General features: G+C 41.5%; 1 protein-coding gene across 6 annotated transcripts in view; it reads right to left on the bottom strand.

Annotated features, from left to right (window-relative positions):
* Nucleotides 1-5,653: 5,653 nt before the first annotated feature.
* The window catches only part of LOC110962382 (semaphorin-5B-like), a 41,090-nt gene continuing 24,302 nt past the window's right edge, over nt 5,654-22,441 (bottom strand). For 4 of the 6 annotated variants that reach the window (XM_051941795.1, XM_022210329.2, XM_051941794.1 and 1 more), the window contains 14 exons: nt 21,884-22,019; nt 21,054-21,261; nt 20,723-20,930; nt 19,949-20,066; nt 19,596-19,780; nt 18,941-19,084; nt 18,705-18,852; nt 17,623-17,848; nt 16,337-16,552; nt 16,087-16,257; nt 14,530-14,682; nt 14,146-14,181; nt 9,624-9,835; nt 5,654-9,263 (listed from right to left, as the gene is read on the bottom strand). In XM_051941795.1, coding sequence (XP_051797755.1) covers nt 9,102-9,263; nt 9,624-9,835; nt 14,146-14,181; nt 14,530-14,682; nt 16,087-16,257; nt 16,337-16,552; nt 17,623-17,848; nt 18,705-18,852; nt 18,941-19,084; nt 19,596-19,780; nt 19,949-20,066; nt 20,723-20,930; nt 21,054-21,261; nt 21,884-22,019 — 2,323 coding nt within the window. In that variant the 3' untranslated portion in view covers nt 5,654-9,101. The remainder of the gene's footprint in view (nt 9,264-9,623; nt 9,836-14,145; nt 14,182-14,529; nt 14,683-16,086; nt 16,258-16,336; nt 16,553-17,622; nt 17,849-18,704; nt 18,853-18,940; nt 19,085-19,595; nt 19,781-19,948; nt 20,067-20,722; nt 20,931-21,053; nt 21,262-21,883; nt 22,020-22,441) is intronic. The other 2 variants (XM_022210330.2, XM_022210328.2) reach the window with 1 other exon arrangement.

Genomic DNA, 22,441 nt, shown 5'->3' with positions numbered 1-22,441 from the left:
GCAGTAATTTCTGACACAATGCAGGCTGTAGAAGTCAGTTTCATCAAGACACTTCTACCAATTCAGAAGTAGGTTGTGCATGTTTTTAGCTCTCACCACAGATTAGCAATAAAACAAACACAAAATCTCACTCTTTCATGTCTTTGTAGTCCATGATTGGCTTCTACTTTTCAATCTTGTTCTAGAAGCTGCTGATTTACTCCCACCAGGATATTAATCTCAATTCATTTGTGTGTTTACCGTTGGCTGACATACAAAGCGGAAGACTGTAGATCCATCCCAGAGCCTAATGGGTGCCAAGAGGTTCTTTTATTTAAAAAACCTACTTCAAATCCTATTTCTGTCAGACATACTGACAGTAAATGCGGCCAACGAGTTCATTTGTTGTCTCATCAGCCCACAGCGCTTCCAGCAAGCTTTTGGCCTATTTACTGTAAGTTAAAGACAGACTCTTTTTTTGGTGCTGAGACCACAGGTAAAGTTTCCACTTCTCTGGATAATTTCTGCTACACTAAACTGTTCATTTTTTTGCACTTTTCTCTGTATCTATCAAAAGTCTGTGAGCACTGGTGTATCTCTGAGGCATCTGAAAGAAATATATAAATTGATGAATTATGAGAAAATGATACGACTGTATTCATTTGTAGTTCATTTTTGTAGCTGCTGCTAATGTATTAGAAACGGTTTATTTTCTCTCGAAACTCCATGTTGATTCACTTTTGTCCCAGCAGATGGCAGTATTGTCAAAATAAAAGCACAATAATAGTGTTAGAGAACGTATCAGAGGCTTTCATGTGAGCATTGAGAAGTACGTTTTCACTGCTGCAGATGTGGTGTAGTAGTATGATTGGATATTGTACCACCAGTAAATGAAATTATTCATTGGCTCACACACAAATCCATCCTTTAAATGCCTCATTATCCCATCATCCTTTGTGTATGGGCCTTTTATTCGAGGGAGTATTCAGGGAATCATTTCTAAAGGACAGTGTGTCATAATATTTACCAGGTGGTGATCAGGTAAATGCAACACGTGAACTCAGTCTGTGAAACACTGTTCTTGCCAGCAGCCTGCCTTCACTGGTCATTTCAGACGAATGCATCGTGTGTTTTTCCGTGAACATGCACAGTTGTACATATCATGGAATATGCACTTACCCTGAAGCTGCTGCGGCTCAAATCCCCCCCCCCCCCCCCAATCTCAAGCATCCAGCTGCTCACATTGTGGCTGATTTCACTTGGAATGCTGGCCTGCCTGTTTGGCTGTAAGAACTTGAGAGCAGAGCCGCAACTATTAGTCAATCAGACTCTCAGAAAGATAACAGACAGCTATTATGATGATGGATTTTTCAAGCAAAAATGCCAAACATTGCTGCTTTCAGCCTCTATAATGCACAGAGCTTTTATTGTAGCTCAGTGGGAACACAGAGCTAAAACCCATGCGGTCTAATGCACCGGACCTGCAGTAAATTTGAGCTTTATGAAGCCTATAATATACACAGCTGTTGCTGTGTGTTCATTTTAGAGGCTGGTTGTGGTGCTGTTTAATAGTATTGCATTGCACTTACACATATTTCTTTTATACTGGCCATCCCATTTCAATCAGTGAGAAAAAATACCTTTGTGTTTAATATAATTAAGTTTAACAGCAAACCACAGCCAATAAAACCATCATAAAGTTGAAGTGACAACTCTTTTAAACAGTTTTAATATAGGCTGGGCATTACAGCCTATATTAAAACTGGATTTTTTTGCAGGACTTTTGTATTAGGCTGCATTAGATTTCATAATAATAAACTGACAACTGTATGCACACTACATCCACCCCGTTCAAAAGTTTGGGGTCACCAAAAACTCACACTTTTATTCATGTGCTAACAGAACTGCACAAGGGTTTTCTAATCATCTATTAGCCTTTCAACACCATTAGCTAACACAATGTAGCATTAGAACACAGGAGTGATGGTTGCTGGAAATGTTCCTCTGTACCCCTATGGAGATATTCTAGTAAACATTTCCAGCTCGAATAGTCATTTACCACATTAACAATGTCTAGACTGTATTTCTGATTCATTCAATGTTATCTTCCTTGAAAAAAAATGCTTTTCTTTCAAAAATAAGGACATTTCTGAGTGATCCCAAACTTTTGAATGGTAGTAAATATATTGTAAGTGTTAAGAAAATTATAGCATTTGATGATTTACTGTTCTTATTCATTGAAATACCGTGTGATGTGTGCTAATAGAGGAACAAGGACACACTGACAGAAGTTTGCGAGACAAGAAACCAGCCCACCCGCCTGCAGCTGTGCTATTTTCCACCTTCACCTTCATGTTGAAAGCTTTGCCTTGACTTGAGAGACGACTCCACTGACAAATTTTCCTGACAGTAACCGTTCTCTCTCAGGTTTGTTCAGGGAAGATAATAAATTTAACATTCTAAATCATCTCAGGCTTATAGGGCCTTGGAAGGACATTTATGCCTATTTCCTGACAAACCAGTTTGACACCTTTTGTGAAGTTACAGTAATAACTGGGGCAATTTGTTACCATGGCTTTTCTTTTTTTCACTCATCCAATGGTCAAAAATAACATGTTGTTGATCGGGTGAACTCGTGTGTGAATCAGATGTTGAGTGGTCCTTATTTGTGCTTTGCTTCCTCTGCAACACACCTGAGTGTCTCTCCGGTCACCTGGCCAGTAACACACTTCTATCGGACACACTCGAAACATCTCCGCTTTAAATAGACATCTCCTCCTTCATGCAATTGGTAGAACCTGCATACATACGAACCACTTTGCTGCCTGACGCTCCACGAGTCCTTTTAGAGAACCTCATGGATGGAAACACCCTGGTCCACTGGCACGGATAACGGAACTAAGCCGAAACTTTATTTCTGGCTTCTACACAGGAAGCATGTGATGTTCGGTGTCCCAGAGGCACCATCTCTGTGTGTCGGAGCGCTTTTATATCACCCGCAGAACAAAGCAGCCAGTTTGTTCACATGTTTCGAGACACTTTGATCAGACAAATCTTCTAACAAGTCAATGTGGTGGATTAACCAACTTTGAAGTGGGAGGATTAAGTTGTTTTGCTCTATTTGGTCAGTCTTTAGGATGTTGACTGTCTCCCGTACAAATAGTCGAGACATAATTACATCTCCTACAACCTTTTGTTTTTAAACTAAATGAGGAACAGTTGGATCTGGTTAAAGAAAACACTCCAAGAACCAGAAGAGTAAATTCGCAGTTGATAGAGATTTTTCACTGAATTACGGAAAGAAAATCTTCAAAAGCATAAAGTAAGGCGCTAAATGTGTAACTGACAACGAATGAAACCACCTTTATGAATATAGTGCATCTTCTACTGTACATTCTGTGTAATATTTATGGCCTCTATGCTCCAGTTTTCCTAAATGGAAAGAAGGGGTGGGGGGGAGGAAGCACACACATGAATAAATAAGTTAATATAGTGCACGAGGGTTGTCTATTTTGGTGTTACCCAGTGGTTTTAGCAGCAGATTAAAGTCTCAGACAGCAGAGCAGCGCTGCTCGCTGGACTGTGAACAATAAACACCCGAGTGCCGTCTGTTCAGCGCTGAAACATGTGGGAGTTTTATTAAGAATGTGGGTTAAAATGAGCAATGCAATCTCCCTTTCTTTAAACAGCTGGTAAATTATTTAAGAACGCTGCATGCAAGTATTGAAAACAATCTATCCCGGTGATTCAAATTCAAAAAGACTGAAGTCTGTTTCATTGTGTCCACTACAGAACACACAGGCCACATGTAGAAACACTGCTATTAGACCTTCATATAGATTTTTAATCATACATGCCGGTGTTGTGTGCTTTCTGTCCGTGTCGTGGAGCTTTTCCAGCAGCTGTTACTGCCATGATCGGGCGTCAGCGGGGAAACACAAACAGGATTACAACCTCGACCCACGCAAAGCAGGATTTCCAAGAACCCGGCCTGGCAGCGCCTTTTATCTCACGGAGGCGACAATTCCACCAGCAGTGCAAGGCTAAATGAACATCAGACCAGCAGCTGACTGGAGCTCCAGTTCAAAATAAAGAACAAGACATTTTCAGGCACCAGCTGGACATCGAGTCTGAGGAGCATTCCTTTACCTTCTCCAGATGCTTCTATTATTCATGAGTCAAGCTCTCTTGACCTACACAAAAAATAGCAACATAATCACCGGGACAAAATGGTTGTCCCGATGACTTACCTGCGCGTGTGTCTTCTCTCAAGCGACGTCAATTATTAAACACACAAAGGTAGAGGAGGGAGTGAAGTCACTAAAAGAAGACTGTGACCCTTGCCTTGCTGCTCGTGCATCCCTTAAAAGAAATAAACAAAATAAATGAGTGAAGAGAGAAGATATTTGCGATGAATCATATGTTTTTGTGAACATTTTGTGTAGCTGGATCAGGTATTTTGACTGTAACTGGTTGCCTGTTGGATTTTATTATATTGCACCATAAAAACTTCCCCAATGCTGAACATTTCTGTGTAATGTTCTGTCATCACTGTTGTACTACATAAGTATGAATGGACTTTTGCTTACTCATCCGCTGCTGTCGTCACCAATCATTCTAATTGTGCAGAAAGCCTTCCCAATTTTCTCACTACAAATGAGCTAAAAAGATAAACAGATCATTCCTATTTTTAGGCATGATGTGTCGACAAGACCAGCAAAGCAACAATACACATTTTGACAAAATGGATTGCGACACAGAGCGACATCAAGACTGTCGGAATGCACCTCCTCAGCATTCGACCGCAGTGCTTCAGATACATGAAGAACATTTACAGCTGCAGAAGCAACCATAGTATGAAAGAAAAGAACTGTGAAAGAAGAAAGAAAGAGTTTTAAAGGTCTTACGTGGACTTGAAGCGACACCTGAGTAGCACCAAGACGGCAGCAGGGAAGATCTTCAGTTGCTGTTGTTTCTGTTGACGACACCTAAACTGCACCTATAGCTCAGATTATAAAGCAATTAGTCATTTGGAGCAGAAAAAGAAGAGCAACTAGCAACAGTTTGAAGCAAAATTCTGCATCCTGAATATCATCTACATGCTGAGCAGTTATTTACTCCGCCAAGGAACGATGGAGTTATGTGACGATCGGCGTACATTTGTCCAACTGTTACTCAAAAATGGACGAACTGATTTGGATGAAATTTTCAAGAAAGGTCACAAATGACACAAGGACCAAGTGATTAGATTTTGGCAGTGATGCTTCTTATAGTCTGGATCCACAGATTTGTTAAAGATTTCAGTGTTGTCCGAGATAGCTGCACGGTGTCACTGTAACATGATTGCGATCCAACTACAAATCCACCGCCGTGGACTTATCAGGACTGATCCGCTACATATTAAGGTCATGTGATTCGGTATCCGTACGAAACGTATACATGCATAACACACCTGTGCTCAGCGCAAGGTCATTTTGTTTGTGGGTACATCTTTAGCTGTGATTTCTGCCATGGACTTTTTCAACATTTCAGCCGTCGGATATCGTACAACAACTGAGCAGCCTTGGCGGAGTACTGCGCTCTCTGAGTGCTTTTCTAGTATAAATAATCTACATTTAATAAAAACAAGTAAATCTATTCTTTATAGTAATACTTACCTTGTGAACACTGAGCAATATGTTTCATCTTTTATTATTTGCACCAAAATTTATTCATCGTGTTTTTTTTTGTTTGTTTTTTTTACAGTGTACATTTTACAAAAATATAGAGTACCAAAAGTTCACAGTGTCCAAAAGGCAGTGTTAAGTCAAATTCACATCAATCATATTAAGCAGAAGTGTTTTTTTGGGAGAAAAAATATCCATGTAGGGATCCTTGGACAAACTGTGAAGATATACTGTATCTGATGTGTGTCAGATTTCACAACAAGGAGGCTTTTACATACAATAAAACACAACTTCTTCCTGCTACACACACAGGGAATGAGATATTCCACCGAGTTCCATTTTCTAGGGCAAATGCATACAAACATATATGTACAGTTTTACACACACATGGACTGTAAATTCATGAAAGAGTGTCCGTGCAGTTACTTGTATGCAAGCACCCAGATGCACTGCATAAACACATACTGTTATCAGAGCTGTTCGCTTCATGCTACATAACATAGAAAAATGGTGTGGTATTTACAACTTAGAAACAAAAGATATGCAATTTACAGTTAAATATGAACACCGTCATCCTGGAATGTAAGAAGCTGCTGAACATTAGGATGTGTAGATTTTTTATGTGAATATTTTTGTTTGCAGAGAAATAATGCAGCCCCACTAAAACTAAGTGGACTTAGCGGGAGGAGTGTGTAGTGTCTGTTTGGTGGCATCGATAAAAGTCAACAAGATGTTCAAATCTCTCTTTAACAGCCTGCTATGTTGGGCTTTTCAGTAGTACAACTTGGGCTAATGCTTTATTTTAGCAATACTATTATTTTCCAGTGAAAAACAACAGAATTTGGCATCAAATTAAGGGGAAATAAAAGCAGCATGCTAGCTCTTCTATTCCAATTCACTGCCTTTCAGATAGAACATGCAAAAACAGTCAACATGCTGTATAAAGTTTCCTATACTAAAGGGAAACTGATTCACTGCCTTTAAATTGAGCAACTCTAACAAAAACACTGCCATTGCATTTGTTTTAACCAAATTTCACCAGCAATTGTATTAGAAAACTGTTCAAAAAATTACAAAATGAGCATATAGCATGTAGCACACACAAGTTTGTGTGAAGCACGTAGAAGCACCTGTAATGTTATCCTGGTAATCTGACAGCCCATCCAGAGGACGGCACATAAAGACAGACAATATTCACACATAATTTAGAGTAACTGGCTCATGTAAACTGCATGTTTTTGGACTGTGAGAATAAACTGAAGCGTTTTCCACTTTCACTTCATATTTCACAGTTCAGACATAAAACGCAGCTACAGTCGACGACACGCTTCATAAGAGTCTTACAAAAGTATTTCTGAAACCTGCTTGAGCAATACATCACAGTTACAGATGTTGTTTTGTCAAAGTTCGCTTTTTGCTGCAAAACACTGCAGTTTAAAGTGTAGATTCACTGTCCAATAATCTGTTGATTATGCTCCAGATTAATCAGTTAGTTGGTATATAAAATGTCAGAAAATGGTAAAAAAAAAAAAAAAGAAAAAAAAAGTGAAGCCAAATGTGTTTCCAAAAGCACAAGATGACGTCTTCACATGTATTTTGTTCGCAACCCGAAGATCTTTAATTTGTTGTTACTAGAGGAGTAGTGATATGAGGAAATATTGAAATGTAACACACCGGAAAATGAAGATTTAGAATTTTTTTACCTTACAAAAAATAATTTAATGGGATTAACTTATCAAAATAGCTGCCAATTAATTTAACAGCGGATGACAAATCAATTAAACGTTGCAGCTCTAGTGGATTCATTCGAAACAACTATTTCTGACTAATGAATTGTTCAGTCTCTGTTGACATAAATTCAGGTATAGCTGTGTATATTTGGTGATTTCTGAATAACAACCTTAATGCCTTTACACTCAGAAAATATGTGTCAATGCCCCATATGTTTACACAATTTAATCATGTAGTTTCAGCAAAAAGAGATACCAATGCAAGCAGTGACATCTGTGAACGACAACGCTAAAATAATTAATATAATCTGCCGACAGAAAAGTCAGCAAACGTGCATCTTTAACAATGTACAGTACAGAGTGAGGTGTCCTCTTCAGTGTAGTTTTCCATTTTCTAAGTGTGAAAATTAAAGCAAAAATGCCAGAAATCTGCAAGTCTCTGTTCTGTTTCATCCATTGGGACGATGTTTCTCACTGTGTGTCACTTCATTTGTCTGCTTTTAATCAGAGACATCAGTCTTCATCGCTGATGGCAGCTGTAACTTTTCAAGAACAGTCTACAGCATTTCTGAGTCTTCTGAACTTACCGGCCAAAAATCCATAAAGTTCAAAGTCCAGCAGATCCAGATACATACAACGTCTGCAGTCCAGCTCAACCCTGGAGCTGCTCTCACACTGACCACAAATGAAGCTCCTCAGGGTGAGTGACATAAGAGGAAGGGGACTCCTTTAGGTACAGAGAACAACCTTGTGGAGGTTAAGACTGCTGCACTCTTCTGTTGGTTCATGAGTTTCTGCACTGGAGCTTTCACAAAGACGTGTCCCAAAATCTGCAGTCGATCTGACTACGCAGGTCCTCGATGATGATTGGCTCAAGGTTTGTATGACCTGTAAACCAACACTTCTTCTTTTTCTTCTGCCTCAAACAAAACAAGCAACTGCACTTTGAAGAATGGGAGGAAACAACTAGTATTCCAGATTTAGTGGGAGGATTCCATCCACTCCCTCCATTAGCTATACCTAATTAATCCTGAGAGAGTTGCGGGGGCTGCAACAGATTAAAATTACACGCAAGATGGCGTCACATTACCTCTAATGTCTATAAATATGCGCTTTCTTCATTCGGAATGGGAATTATAATTCACGATAAATGAATGCCTTATCCTGCAGAATATTACACAACCAGACACTGTGCAGTCTGCACTCAGCCAATGTGAAGAAGTAGGCTGATGACCATTTTCTTCACAGCTAAAGGAACAAATCCTGCAAAGACCACAGGACATGATGCACAGACGGGTGCACATTTTGGCAGAAATTTCACATGCCGGTGCAGCAGGCCATGCTCTAAATCTGGTGCATCTTGTAGCAACTCAGTAATGAGAAACTGCACATTTTGTATTTAAGAGCCAATAATGCTGCTTTGAGTTGCTCCACATATAAACAGTTCTTTTTAACCTGCTTGCAGTGACATCGGTGGATTCTGCAGAGTAAAGAAAATGCTGTTTTTCAAGAAAGATGCTGCAGCTGCCTCTTTTAAATGTAATTTTTAGTTTTGTTCAGATAGCCTAAGCAAATAAAATCAAACTATCTGGGTGACAAGAGCAGAATTTAGGTGCACTGACCCTTAATGACTGGGATTTAAATATTATTCAAATTTTTGTTCCATTTTCTTGAACAAGGAAACCTTTCATGGAGGTGCTTTATGTTGCTGGAGCCTGGCCTCTTCTCAGCTGTGCATGTAGGTCCTGCAGGGTGAGTCGGCGTGGAAGTCGTACTTGCTCAGACTGGGAGGGTAGTAGGTGGTGGTGAACATGTGGCTGGAGGGCAGCGGGGAGGGGAAGTGGTTGCACGTCTCGTCGTTAACATGGAGATTGTTCTTGTTTAGCGTCTGCAGTGTGGAAAAGTTTTTGTTTAGAGGGAGGTTATTTCAGATTACATGAACGCTAAAATCGATTTTTCAGTGAAAAACTACTATTTTTTTAAGCATGTCTGGCTTATTTTCAGACACCTAAGCTTGACAATCCTGGTAAAATATAGCTTGAAATAAGTTTTGCCAGCTAATTTTAAGATCTCAAGATGCTAAATATCATATCTTATTTCAAGAAATCTCACCAAGCCGTTTTCCACTTGTTCTATTGACAGATTTTTTCACTTATTTCAAGGTTAAAGTTTCTTGCGATAGGTTTTTTTTCTTGTTTAAAGAGGGGCATTTTTTCCAGTGTTCTTTCCAGTATCTAAACCTGCTCACCTTAAACTCCATGGGGATGTATTTCTCGTTCTTTGGCGTGGCGTTGCCCTGCTTGTTGTAGGTGAGGTGGTTGGGCGTGCTGGGGTGGATGACGGCTGACTCTGCTGACGGTCGGTTGAGGTGGTGGCAGTAAGTCCAGCCCAGTGCTGACAGGAGCGCTGCAGCGAAGAAGCTGGCTGAGCCCACTGCTACCAGCTGGAACAAGGTAAAGGCTAAAAACAGAGGGGTGGAAAGGGAAGAGGACAGAAATGGGGCCTTTGTAAACCAGTGTTTGGGTGATAAATTACCAGCAGTATAGCTGGAGCCGGGTTAAAATTGCATTAACCTTCTGAACATTAAAAGCTAGTGTTGGGTTTGAATAGCATGTTGGGTTTTAAAAAAATACTGTCATTTATCAGAGCCGGAAGCCTTAAAAACAGAAACAACTATCAGATCTGAACTACAGGCAGTGTGTACCCAGAGAAGATAGAAGACAAACAATGAACAAAATGAAACAAAAAATGAAAAATGCTAGCCTTAAATTTTCAATAAATATCCTCATTTGCTTAATTATTGGTCAAGCTTGTGGACAACGTTGACAATCAAAGAAATTCTAGTTTTTCCTATGATTTATGGCAATAAGACGACACAAGAAAACATTTCTGACACATTTCCACTTCTAGATGTGGTTGTTCTGTTTCCACAGAGGTACAGAACGTTATATTGCAATGAAAAAAAAAATGCTCCAGGAGCCAAAAATGACCCGAAACTGCTTGGAATTCATCGGGTCTTTTGAAGTCAAATCACAGTGGTGTTGCTTCTATTGTTAATTCAACTGAAATATCAATGTTACTGACGGGACACAATGAAGCAGAAAAAAAAAACGACACGAACAAGATGTCAAGCTGAATAATGAAGTAATAATGACATGGCAATTCAGAACTGAAGGTTTTCCCTCTGGGGAGCCTGAATGTGCTCAGCAAAATGCACTGACAATTAGCTTGTAACACTGTGCACTGCATTTTGTGCAACGACAAGATTTACTTGAAGGGCTGTGCACGATGAAAAGATCATAAAATCACCAAAGCAATAAGGTTCTTTTGTGGATCATAAATATTCATGAAGAGATTCAGAACAACACTGTCATTTGTTATATGTTCTATAAACTTGTCATGTGTCATAAGAAGGTTCATGAAGAGAGTCTCTGGAGAGCATGGATGAGCGTTCAAGCCCGCTATGTCCTGGTAAATACTGAGGTGGGAGAAATGGATTGCAAACTGCAGTTTTTGGCATTTCCTCCTTTGAGATTAGACTCTTTCTATGATCTCTCTCTCTACAAATAAATGTGACAAGAGTAACTAAAGTTGAAGTAACATTTAGAACACTAATTTATCCACACAAATCTATACACACATGAGGTTTTATCAGAAGCAGCGGTGCCATGTTTTGGCTTTTACATGCATCACAGGACACTGGCAGAAGACATCTGTTGAGGTGGGTGCGGTCCAATCATCAAATCAGAAGGTATTAAGCTTTTAAAACTCTTGATTGGGTGGGGAAGACGCATGTTTGGGCTGTCTAAATGTACCCCATCAATAGCAGCATTAACGAGAGCACCGATGCGTTTAATGACTATTTACAGCTGTGGGATCCTTGAGTGTGGACAGTCATAGTGGATGGTCACGACAAACCACAGTTTCACACACAATTTGTCTTTCAGGTAGCACCACGGGGAAAGGGTGTGACCTCTAGATACAAGTAAGATCAGTTCATGGCCCATTTCATTCTGATATTTGCATAAAGTTTCTGAGATAAACTGATTTCCTCACAAAATTGTTAAAGGGGAACTTCGTTTTTTTTCAACCTGAGGTCTGTTTTCATATGTCATTTCATACATGTGAGTGATGGAGAAATGAATTTTCGACATAGCTCCAGTATTTAGCCAGGCAGGCAGCTTAGCAGCTCAGCTAGCAGCTTGGCTAGCGAAAAGTATGGGGCAGCTGGCCCCCCCGTCAAAGTCCGCCCTAACGTGCTTTTGCCCCACACTGACCGGCTCAGACAGTCTCAATGAGTGTCCCATAACATACTAGAGATGAGAAGTGAACGAAAACCTCCACATTACCTGGTGATCGCTCTTTGTTGTGGTCTGTATCCAAATCTCAGGACGCTAGAAAACCAACCCGAAATCGCGCAAGAGCTCGCGAAATCGCGCGAGCTATCGCACGATTTCGCACGATTTTACCATTTACGATTTCTTTCAAATGTTGTTCCGAAATCGTGCGATAGCTCGCGCGATTTCGCGAGCTCTTGCGCGATTTCGGGTTGGCTTTCTGGCGTCCTGAGATTTGGATACAGACCACAACAAAGAGCGATCGCCAGGTAATGTGGAGGTTTTCGTTCACTTCTCATCTCTAGTATGTTGTGGGACACTTATAGACCCTTTATTTGTTTACAAACATTGTGACGTTTTTTTTGTGGGCGGGGCTTATGCTGGAGGCAAAAGCGGAGCGAGAAGTCAAGCGGGACTGGGAGCATATAGTTTGCGCTGGGAGTTTGCGCTGCAAACTCGAGCATTTTTAACCCGTTAAACTTCGGTGTACCGCCGGCGGTACACTTACTAATGTGCATAGGAATTTAAAGAATGTCCGAATGCTGCAAAAGCGATTATACAAACACTATAAGCCGATGGAAAGCTTAGATTCTCATGAATCCGCCGGTATAAACCACTTTCAGATGTGATTACCACGGCGGGTAATATAAACACATTTGTCCGACAAACAACGAATATCCATCCATCCTTTCTCTGTACACGGCTTCAACGTACACAGCGCGACTCACATTTCCGGGTTCATTATTACACACAGATGAAAATATTCCACAAAAAACGGCCATAATCCAACCTTTTACATCCAGACGACACAAGCCAGTAACATATTTTGTCCAAAACATGTCTTGAAGTCTGTATATACTCCACGAATCATTCGTTTTCAAGGAAATGCACCTCGCGATGCGCGTCCAATATTCCCTGTATTTCTCGTCATATTTAATGGGTTATTGTTTTTGATTGTATTTTTTTCTGTGTCTTGTTGTGTCCTTGTTCTTATGGTGTGTGTATTTGGACCCAGTGTCTGGAATAAAGCTGAACTGAATTGAATTGAATATTTTTTATTTACAAATAGAATATTAGCGATTTTTTGTACTGAAAATGGCTGGAATTGACTGCAGCTGATCGTCTCTGTCCAGTCTTTTCGCCTCAATGCATTTAACCACAACTGTCTTCGTTCCCTCTGAGCACGAGTGTTCGGTGGAATCCTATAAAACTTTAATTTGCGTTCGCCAATGTCATTCCTCCTATTATGGCATCCAAAAACACAGCAGGACGACATTTTAGAAAAGTTGATAGAGCCTAGTCCCTCAGTCTTTCACCTTTCTGTCCGGCCGCGGGCTTCCTCTTTTGCCTCCAGCTAAAGCTGTGATGTCATTCGTGACGTGGGTCATTAAAGGGTCTATAGAGACTATCTGAGCTGGTCAGTGCCAGCTGCCCCATACTTTTCGCTAGCCGAGCTGCTAACTGAGCTGCTAAGCTGCCTGCCTGGCTAAATACTGGAGCTATGTTGAAAATTCATTTCTCCATCACTCACATATGGAAACAGACCCAAGGTTGAAAAAAAACGAAGTTCCCCTTTAAGTACAGAATCTGAGAACTAGTGGTACATGCACCTAGATGTTTCTTGATTTAATAGAAGTGCTTTTCTTGTCAACCATGCCCATGTGTAGAGATAAATCAACACTGGATGCTAGTTTTGTGTGTGCATTTTCTTCCTCTGGGTGACAGAGCTCCAACAATGTTCTGAAGCTACTAAGACACGACCATTACACCTTACCACTTCATTATCAATTATTCTGATTATCTTTGCAATTCATGTAGAAAATACAAGCAAAAACCTCCTTAAAGTCTTTGAAATCTTTGTAGATATGTGGAAATGTTAACTGCTGGTGGTTTCAGACATAAATCCAGGAATTGGAGGTTTTAGCGGTTAAAACTACTAAAGTGGCCAGTATATATGAGCATATCTTGCTTTGTATCAAGTTTAGAAAGGAGAGACTGATGCACAGATTGCTGAAATCCAGAAACTCTGCTGCTAAAGGGACAAAAGAGAAGGGACCTGCATCAAACTGGAAGTTGATGCCGCTATTAAACATTATCGAAAGACCAATATCAGTTACACATTTCAGCCAATGCAGTGCCACATGGGAGCAAAGTCGGCAACAAAAGTCAATACGGTGCTAACTGTGTGGTGCACATCAGGACAAGAAAACAGATGAGAACTGCGGATGCTTGTAACAATAGCAAGGTGTTGCCATTGTGTTCAGAGACTGTAATTAAACTGACGAGAAGCTGATTTGGTTTGGATGCGATATAAGAGGGAAGGGCTGTTGGGTACTGAAGAATACAGGTGGTGTGTGTGTGTGGGTGTGTGCTGGGAACAAAGTGAAATCATTCAGGGAGAAAGAATGAAAGACATCGCTTGTTTTCACTCACTTCCACAGCTCTGTTCCTCCTGTCCAGGTAAAATTACTGGAGAGAGACAGACGGATATGAAAGAGGGAGAGGGAGGGAGAAAAAACATCAGCGTAGTGAAGAAAAATCACCACAGCTCCAAAAGATCAAACAACAAAATGACAAGACCAGTTAATTTCTCTCGGAGGCTTCCCTGTTCTCGAGGTAGGCACAGTGCTGACATCTCCATTAAATCATCTCTTTAATTTCTACAGATGCACAGCGAAAGAGTCAGCGTTTTATTGCATCTGATTGAACTTTTGTGAGAATCTAACTGGATTTTTCCAGCTTGTATCAGCAACAGCGGTTACAAAGTACACAGAAGAAACGTGCTCCGGCAGTTTCCTGGTAGAAACCTGCGCTCACCTGGCACCTCGTGAGGCTGACAGGGCCTGGACTGGGTGAGGTTGCCCTGGCAGAGGCCGGCGTCCGTTTCTGCGTCCTCCCCACAGCGACGAGCGCGATGCTGCAGACCCTCCTCATCACAACCCCCCCAGTCCGTCCATTCACCCCAACCTGCTGATGGAACAACCACACGGACAGAAAGGCAAAAAGCTTGAGGCTGAAACAAAGAGTGGGTTAAGATTTCACATCTGTTTCTGAATGCTTCGATATTTCCATGAAGAGATGCAGGATTAGCACATCCCCCACAAATAAAAAAAAAAAAGATTTATTTTAATATCCAAATCCAAATCTGATGTTTAGGAGGGGGCTGTTCTTCCAAAATTTAAAGTAAAATGCTGAATTTTGCATGTTAGCTGCTACCAAAATGCAGCAAGCACTGTCTTGTAGTGAGACACTGTGAAACTAAATGCTATTGACTTAGTCTTTTTCACCTCCTGTGCAACTGAGTGACTCAAGAAGCTGCATAGCAGGTTGCAAAATGTTGGCCGCAGTGTAATGGTCATCATCAGTCAACAGCTCGGCCTCCTTGTGTGCCTGCTGGAGTTACTTTGTTCACTGAACAAAAGTGTAAAATAGATGAGCAGTTGATTACACCCGAATTTGCATCGTGTCTCTGCATTTATTTGAAAAGACCAAAAGAATAATGGCGTACAAAAGTTGACGAATCAATTTGAGGTTATTTTATTAGCTTTTTTTGTGCTCATTTTCTGACTTCCAGCCAATAAATGCCTGACTAGGCTGCAACTGCCACACTATTTGAATTCTCAAAGCAAATATTGATTTGTTACTTGCTGTGTGGGGGAGATTTCCCATCAGTGCCCGTGCAAGCACCATCATTTAATTGAGGGAGATAGAGTGAATCTGCATAGTGTAACAGTTATGATAAAAACTCTGCATGGCACTTTCCAACAGAATTACAAAGTGTTTAAAACATGCGCCGAATGGAAATCAAGATAAAATGCTTTCGAATCATTAAAAATCATGTTAATGAGATATTGTTTTTGAAAAGATGAAGAGCCAGGTTTACAAAGAAGAGCAAATATGCAAATGAACGTGCCATTTCACAAACGTCTGCTAAAGGCCTATTCATGATAACAATTCAGTAGAATTCATCAAATGAAATTCTAAGAAGATGAAAAAGGAGAACATCAGAAAAGATGGATTTTATAAATACAGGGCACACATTTTGGCATTTTAATATTTGTTATTAACATAGGATCTGAAATGATTGACTTTTATCCACTGTTTTAACATCCACATCAGATAGTCCTTATTACTCATTTCCTTGTGTAAAATAGGCTTGCCTGCAATGACACGCCACTTTTCATAGCATATTTTAGTATTACATAAAGCTGAGAGTCACCAGCACAGCAGCAGATTTTATTATTAAGTCTGCAGATAATAACATCAATATGGAACAATTATGGAAAAAGAAAGTAGGGAGCTGGTTCTGCCTGATGCATTGATCTGTTTTGCATAAAAATCTTCCATAAAGCAGCTTTACATCAGCTTTCATACCTTCACAGGTATGTGTATTACAAAGGGCCTCTTCGGTGTGCAGGCCTATACAGATGTCTCCTCCATTTGCAGGTGGTGGGCTGCTGCATGTCCGAGTCCGCTGGTAATGCCCGCCTCCACAGCTGGATGAGCACTGGGACCAGGAAGACCAGCAAGACCAGGCTCCACTCACTGCAATGCACGCACATAACGAGCATTATTCATGCATTCTGCTGTTGCATCTATGCTGACAGCCAGAACCTCCTGTTACCTGGGCAGGGCTGAATGTTGCAGTCCTGATACTCCACCGGGGATCCCACACAGGCGCTGGGGTTGGTCCTTCCCTCTGCCGTTGAGCAGCTACGTTTCCGGGTTCGGAAGCCTCTGGAACACTGCTGGGAGCAGCTGGACCACGTTTCCCAGGATCCCCACCGAGCACCTTGAGGCTGAGTTCGGCCGCTGGTCTTCACTAAATCTTCAACCAGAGCTGCAAATAAATACGTCTTATTTTACCATTTGTTATAATCCAAAATCAACACTCACATTGCAATATATTTTTAGTTGCCTTTACATGATGAACAATACACAAGAGAACTGAAACCATTTCAAATGAAGTATTAAAAGTATAATGATCCCAACATCTGATGCAACCTGCTGAGTGAGTGAAATTCTTAGAAACTCTAAAAGCTCCTTGAGTTTAAATAAGAACCACAGAATTGTATCTTTTTATTACCAAACTCAGCAGGCAGCCCGTTATGAAACATTAATTAGTGAGGTGCAATGTGGGACATGTTGAGAAACGAACCAGATTTCCTTGTACACCCGCGCACACATTGACGCCCACAATCACACATTATTTACATATGAATCAGGAGCACTTCCTGAGGCTTTTAAATGAGGCCAGCAGAAACATCTAATTCAGATTTTCTTTTATGCAGATGAGAACTTGAGAGCAGCCACACAACTTAAGCAGAACAATAAAATTGCATTTCCACCCTGTCAGCTTTCCTTCTTTTGTCCAAACCGACAAGTTTTCAAATTCAGAATCCCATTTTCATTTTCGGTGACACAATCCAGAGTCCATGACGAGAGCCTGAATGTCTCTGAGGGACGGAGGAAGCGGACATCTGCTTCCCACAGCGGTTCAATGATGTTTAATCAATCCGCTGAGTGATGTCCACAGACCCAGCTGTGTTTATTGTGGCAGACTGGGAGCTATGCCACCAGCATCGCTGTTTAAAGCCCACATAGATAGAGCTCTACTCAGTTTTACACAGTGTATTAGATGGTTTACAGTGTTGCACCGAGTTGAGCTGCTCCACAAAATTGACAGATTCAAACCCAAAAACATCCTCCCCTGTGGTTAAAGTGGTATCTGGATACACCTGCATTCTAGCAGGTAATCACCACACCACCTGCGTTTCCACGGTTACAAACAAGGACACCTGCTGGAAAGTGACAAGCAGAGGTAATGTGGCTACGATTGTGATTCTGCTGGCAGCACTGCGGAGTGGCAAGCGGAAGAGTGGTTAAGTTTTTTGCTCCCGGGTTACTTACAGTCGGTTTGGCAAGCTCCTGACCCGTCATTGGGGCAGAATCGGGTCTCCACCTTCTTCTTGCCCAGCTGGAGCTGCTGGGGGTCATGCAGCAGCGCCCGGCAGGTGTACCTGAACCTCTGCTCCTGCCGAGACCCGTCTTGGCTGACGTTGACAGGCATCCAGGCGGTCCAGGGGGTGTTGCGGCGAACCTCAGGGCAAGCCTCAAGATTACAGGCCTTATACTCCTGGGAAACAGGATGGAGGAAAGTTATCACTGCTGACAAAAACCCACTATGTCACAGGCTAAAGCTGCTGCTGTGTGTTACACTGCAGCTCTATCTCCTAAATTCATTACAAAACAGCTTGCAGAGGCAGACTGCTGCCTGAATACATCCTGCCAAACAACACAAATATTACAGTTTTTTTCTGGAGGGGCTTATTTTGCAACTAATTACTGCTTTTAATGGGGCTGCTGAAGCTTTTCTGGTTGCAATGAAGAACCAAACCCTTTCTATTTTGGAGATTCCCTTCACTGCAGACACTAAAGCTCAGCTCCCTGAAGCAGAACTTCTGCCTCATTGGACCAGGAGTTTTGAAAAGAGGGAGGTAAACACTTGGGGGTTTAACATAAACATACCATAACCAGTTATATGCAAGCTGAATCAGTTAATGCAATTTTCTGAGCAGTTTCATGCTGCTAAATTGATTAATCTTTCATTTCTGTAATCCAATAATTTGTCCTCTAGCAGGTAAAGACTTACATAACTACTATTCCAAATAAAAATTGTGAATAATTTGTTCTCTGCAGAGAAAAATGAATAAGTGTGGATGTTTCAATTAATCCCATTTACAATAACTAAGCTTGAAAGGATTGTGACTTATGGTAGAATAGAAGATTTAGTCATACACTGAAGCCATTTATACTGAATTTTGCAGAACATACGAAAAGCAGTGAAACAGTTAATTAAAACAGACTGACAGCACACCTGATTTGCTAAAATTACTCATCGTTTTTTGATTTTCTTTATATTTAGACCAATAAATTACTGGCCTTCGGTTAGCATCTAAAAGTCATTTTCTTAACTACAAGCACCGCAGTACCGTCGCACATCCGGGACAGCTGTTTCCATTCTCACAGGTTCTGGTCCTGGAGTGGACCCCGCCTCCACATTCAGCACTGCAGTGAGCCCAGGGGCCCCACGCCGTCCACGACACTGGCAGGGGACATGGCTTTTTCTCATTGCACAGCCTGGAAACACAAAGACACAGAAATACTGCAGTCATAACTCTTTAAAGTTGAGTAATATTCAACAAGGTGCACATTCCCTCCTTCTCACCTCTCTTCTCGACCCTGCCCAACGCAGATTCGACCTCCATGCCGAGGCGCGGGGTTGTTGCAGGACCGCTGCCTCACTTCAAAGCCGATACCGCAACTGCTGCTACACTGACCCCATGAAGACCACGGCGTCCAGCCGCCATTTCTGAGAACCAAATGTTGAGAGAGTATGTAGATCATAGGTTTGAATATGTCCGCTGTCGGTGGCTCTCAAATGTTAGCAACTAGCTTGAAAAGTTAGCAACAAATCTACCCATGAGTTTGATGATTTGAGTCTGAATGAACACAGCTGTCCTCAGAGTCAGTCCAACTTTTCCACTGTTTATTAGTCGATAATGTAATCTGTAGGTCTCATTATGTAGAGACAAATCCTTCAAATGCAATCATATTGTGACTTTTTATCACTCATTCTCTCCTTTAATGAGGTTTTTGATAATAATATAATGGCTGTATTGATAAAACACTTTAAGATTTATCAGCACGAGCAGTGTTTCATTCTTATGAAATATTGAACATCAGCAGCTCAGGCTAATTGATCTCTGAGCCAAGTTGATTACTTCTTGTTGTTTCCACAGTTTCCACGCTCGGCCAAAGCAGCTATTCAGTCTGGTGTGGTTGATTTTACAGGATTAGAATGCAAATATACAGAAATGTACCTGGAACAGTTTGCCACCTGGATGGTCGGGCCTTTGCATTCGACTCCTCCGCATCTGGCTATTGGTCCGTTGCATGATCGGGACCGACACACACAGCTGCTGATGGATCCCTCGCCGTCATCGTGGTTACAAGGTTGCCATGGTGCCCACGGACCAAATCCACCATCCTGTGTCAGGTTCCTCACCTCCAGAGAGGATTTGAGAGGATGACATGAATCTGTCACCAATAGTAGTCTAAAATCTACAATAATGACTTATGATCAAACAAGGAGCTTCTCGTGAAATTAATATCAGAAGCCAAAACATTTTAAACACGGTACAGACCCACACACCCGATTATCTGTGTGTCTTACTGGGCATTCGGTGATGTTTTGGGTCCACTGGTTCATGTTGGAGCTCTCCTCAAAAGTGGTGCAGCGGTTCTGTTTGTGATCCCAGCCACAGTAAGGGTCCCGAGCCTCCATGCAATAACTAACATGAGTTCAGACAGATAGTTTGTAGCAGTCGCAGGATTATCAAATCTCTCTGTGACAGTGTTATTTGTCTAAAAGTCTGCAGTCAGCAGGATTGTCCAACAATTCTAAGGAGTGCTGTGTTTCAAGTAGGAGGATATGTTCAAGGGGACAATACAGAGAACCTTATGTACTGTACATCAAACAATGCTCTCCAAGGTTGTCAGCTTATCTCAGTACTGCATTTATTGTCCACAAATTCATTAACAGCCTGCTTACGTAATGTTTGCTCTGAGTCTGAGCCTCGCAAAAATGCAGACCATCAGTTCATGTGTTCTATTTACAGGGAAGAAAGGCTGGGCTCTTAATATAATCATCTTTGTCAGCATTTGTTGCAGCTTTTAGACTTGGACACCCGCACAGGTTTGTCTCTTTGATGGCGCTGAGTTCATAAATCAGTTTAAGTATTTTCAAGTTGGGTTAGTGAACTTGCACACTCACCACCAGCACCAGAGAACCCGCAATCTGAGCAGACACACAGATTCAAAGCACCTTTTCTCTTTTAATCAATGAAAGACTACAGCTTTTAATTTGCTTAATACTAATAATCTGAGTTTCTAATTTCCTTCTATTTACATCAGTGGTGCAGGAGTACAAACAGCTGCTGGGTCATACCGTTCGGTCGGATAGCTGGAGCAGCGCTCTAATGGGATCTTCACCAATCTGTCATCAAGCCCCACAAACAACGATCTGTCATTGTGGAGGATTTGCAGACTCTTGATTGGTCCCAGTTTCCCTTCAGGAAGGATCCTGAGCTCCTCCAGGTAGCAGCCATGAAGGCTTTTATTGGTTGTGGAGAGAGCCTTCAGGATGGTGCCGTATTCTGCTTACACAAAAAGAACAGTAGAAAATCTCTGGGATAGAAAAAAACTGGTGGATAGCATGCATGGTGATATGTTATTATAGAAATGTATCGCTGTTCACGAATAGTGAATCTTTTGCTCACCAGTGCCGATGTACATGACGTGATAGAGAGTGTCTCGGCCTTGCACGATGTCCACCACCAGCTTGGAGAAGCGCAGGTTGTCCTGGGTGAGCAGGGGGTTGACGGTGACCGGCTGGACCACATCGTTCATGAGGAAGAGTCGCTGAGCGTCCTGAAGGCTGCGCTCTGTCAGGTTTCCTCCAGGGCCGCCCTCCTCCAACGTGCCACACTGAATAGCCAAGAAGGAGTCATCAGCCAAAGTTCAAGACCCAGATTTTGTCATTCCAGGTTTCTTATCATCTTCAAAGCGCACTAGCAGGTAATATTATTGATTGATATGCCTTCAACCTGGGTGGATACCTTACAGGAGCTTCAAAAACATTTCTCCTTTTCTTCATTCTGCCATGACTGAGGCCAATATGACTTGCAAAAGGCGGAATAAATACAAATCTGAAACCAAGCACATCAAAACTACTGCAAACAAAATACAGAGATTATATAATCTGAAATGTCACAACAATGTAGCCGCAGCTCCAGTTGGATAGCGTTTTGTATATGTGTTGGGAAACTTGCCAAGCGCATATTGTAGGAGGCATATTTGATGCAGCCGGGCTAGAATTCTCTGTGTGCTGTGCTGCATTTAGATATCTCCACTTGTCACAGAGGGATAAAATAGATGTCAGGCTTTTTAAAAGTCCTGTACAAGCCTTTGGAGGAAAGGCTGGGAAATTGTGGAGGGGCAAAGCTGTCTGCGTAGTTTTCTCACATCTATCAACACCATGTTGTCAGAGAAAAATGGCTGTGTTAGTGCAGTTTGGAACAATTTTTTACGTTTTCAATGTGTGAGTTACCTGAAAATTGGGTATGGGGTTTGGCGTGGACAGCCAAGCAGTGCGAGGGTTCTCCTGGTAGCGAAAGGGTCCATTGAAGGCCTGAGTGATGGAGCTCAGATTGAAGGCGCACACAGCAGAAGCTGATATACTGTTCCTGCAGGAGGGGAGGATGTTATCATGATCAGATCTCAGCTGTTCAATGTACAAGAAAGCAAGGGAGACAGTTTAGATCTTCTCAACAAAGAATCTGTGATCTTTGTAGGAGAGACAGACGAGCAGCCTCCTCATGTTTACAGTCTCATTATCTTCCAAATTACTTTATAGGGAAGTGTTTTTCTCTAAATGTCAAATTTTTATTAGTAAAATATAACCTCAATTGAAACAGCTGCATAAACTGAAACCCAATGTTGAAGCTTTTCTTTAAAAACTAGTCTTCAAGCAAGCCCAAAGGAACAATGCTGAGCGATGAGGGAATTTTGGTGTATTGGGCAGGAATGCAAGTCACCTGAAGCCAAAAACACTACTTTTCATACGATAAAGACATTTTTGTCACAAACACGTTCACGAAAAAGTGTC

The sequence above is a fragment of the Acanthochromis polyacanthus genome, chromosome 22 (assembly GCF_021347895.1).
Source record: "Acanthochromis polyacanthus isolate Apoly-LR-REF ecotype Palm Island chromosome 22, KAUST_Apoly_ChrSc, whole genome shotgun sequence".
In the NCBI taxonomy this organism is placed as follows: domain Eukaryota; kingdom Metazoa; phylum Chordata; class Actinopteri; family Pomacentridae; genus Acanthochromis; species Acanthochromis polyacanthus.
The sequence above is the reverse complement of the archived record's forward strand: the minus strand, read 5'-3'. Positions and strand labels throughout refer to the sequence as shown.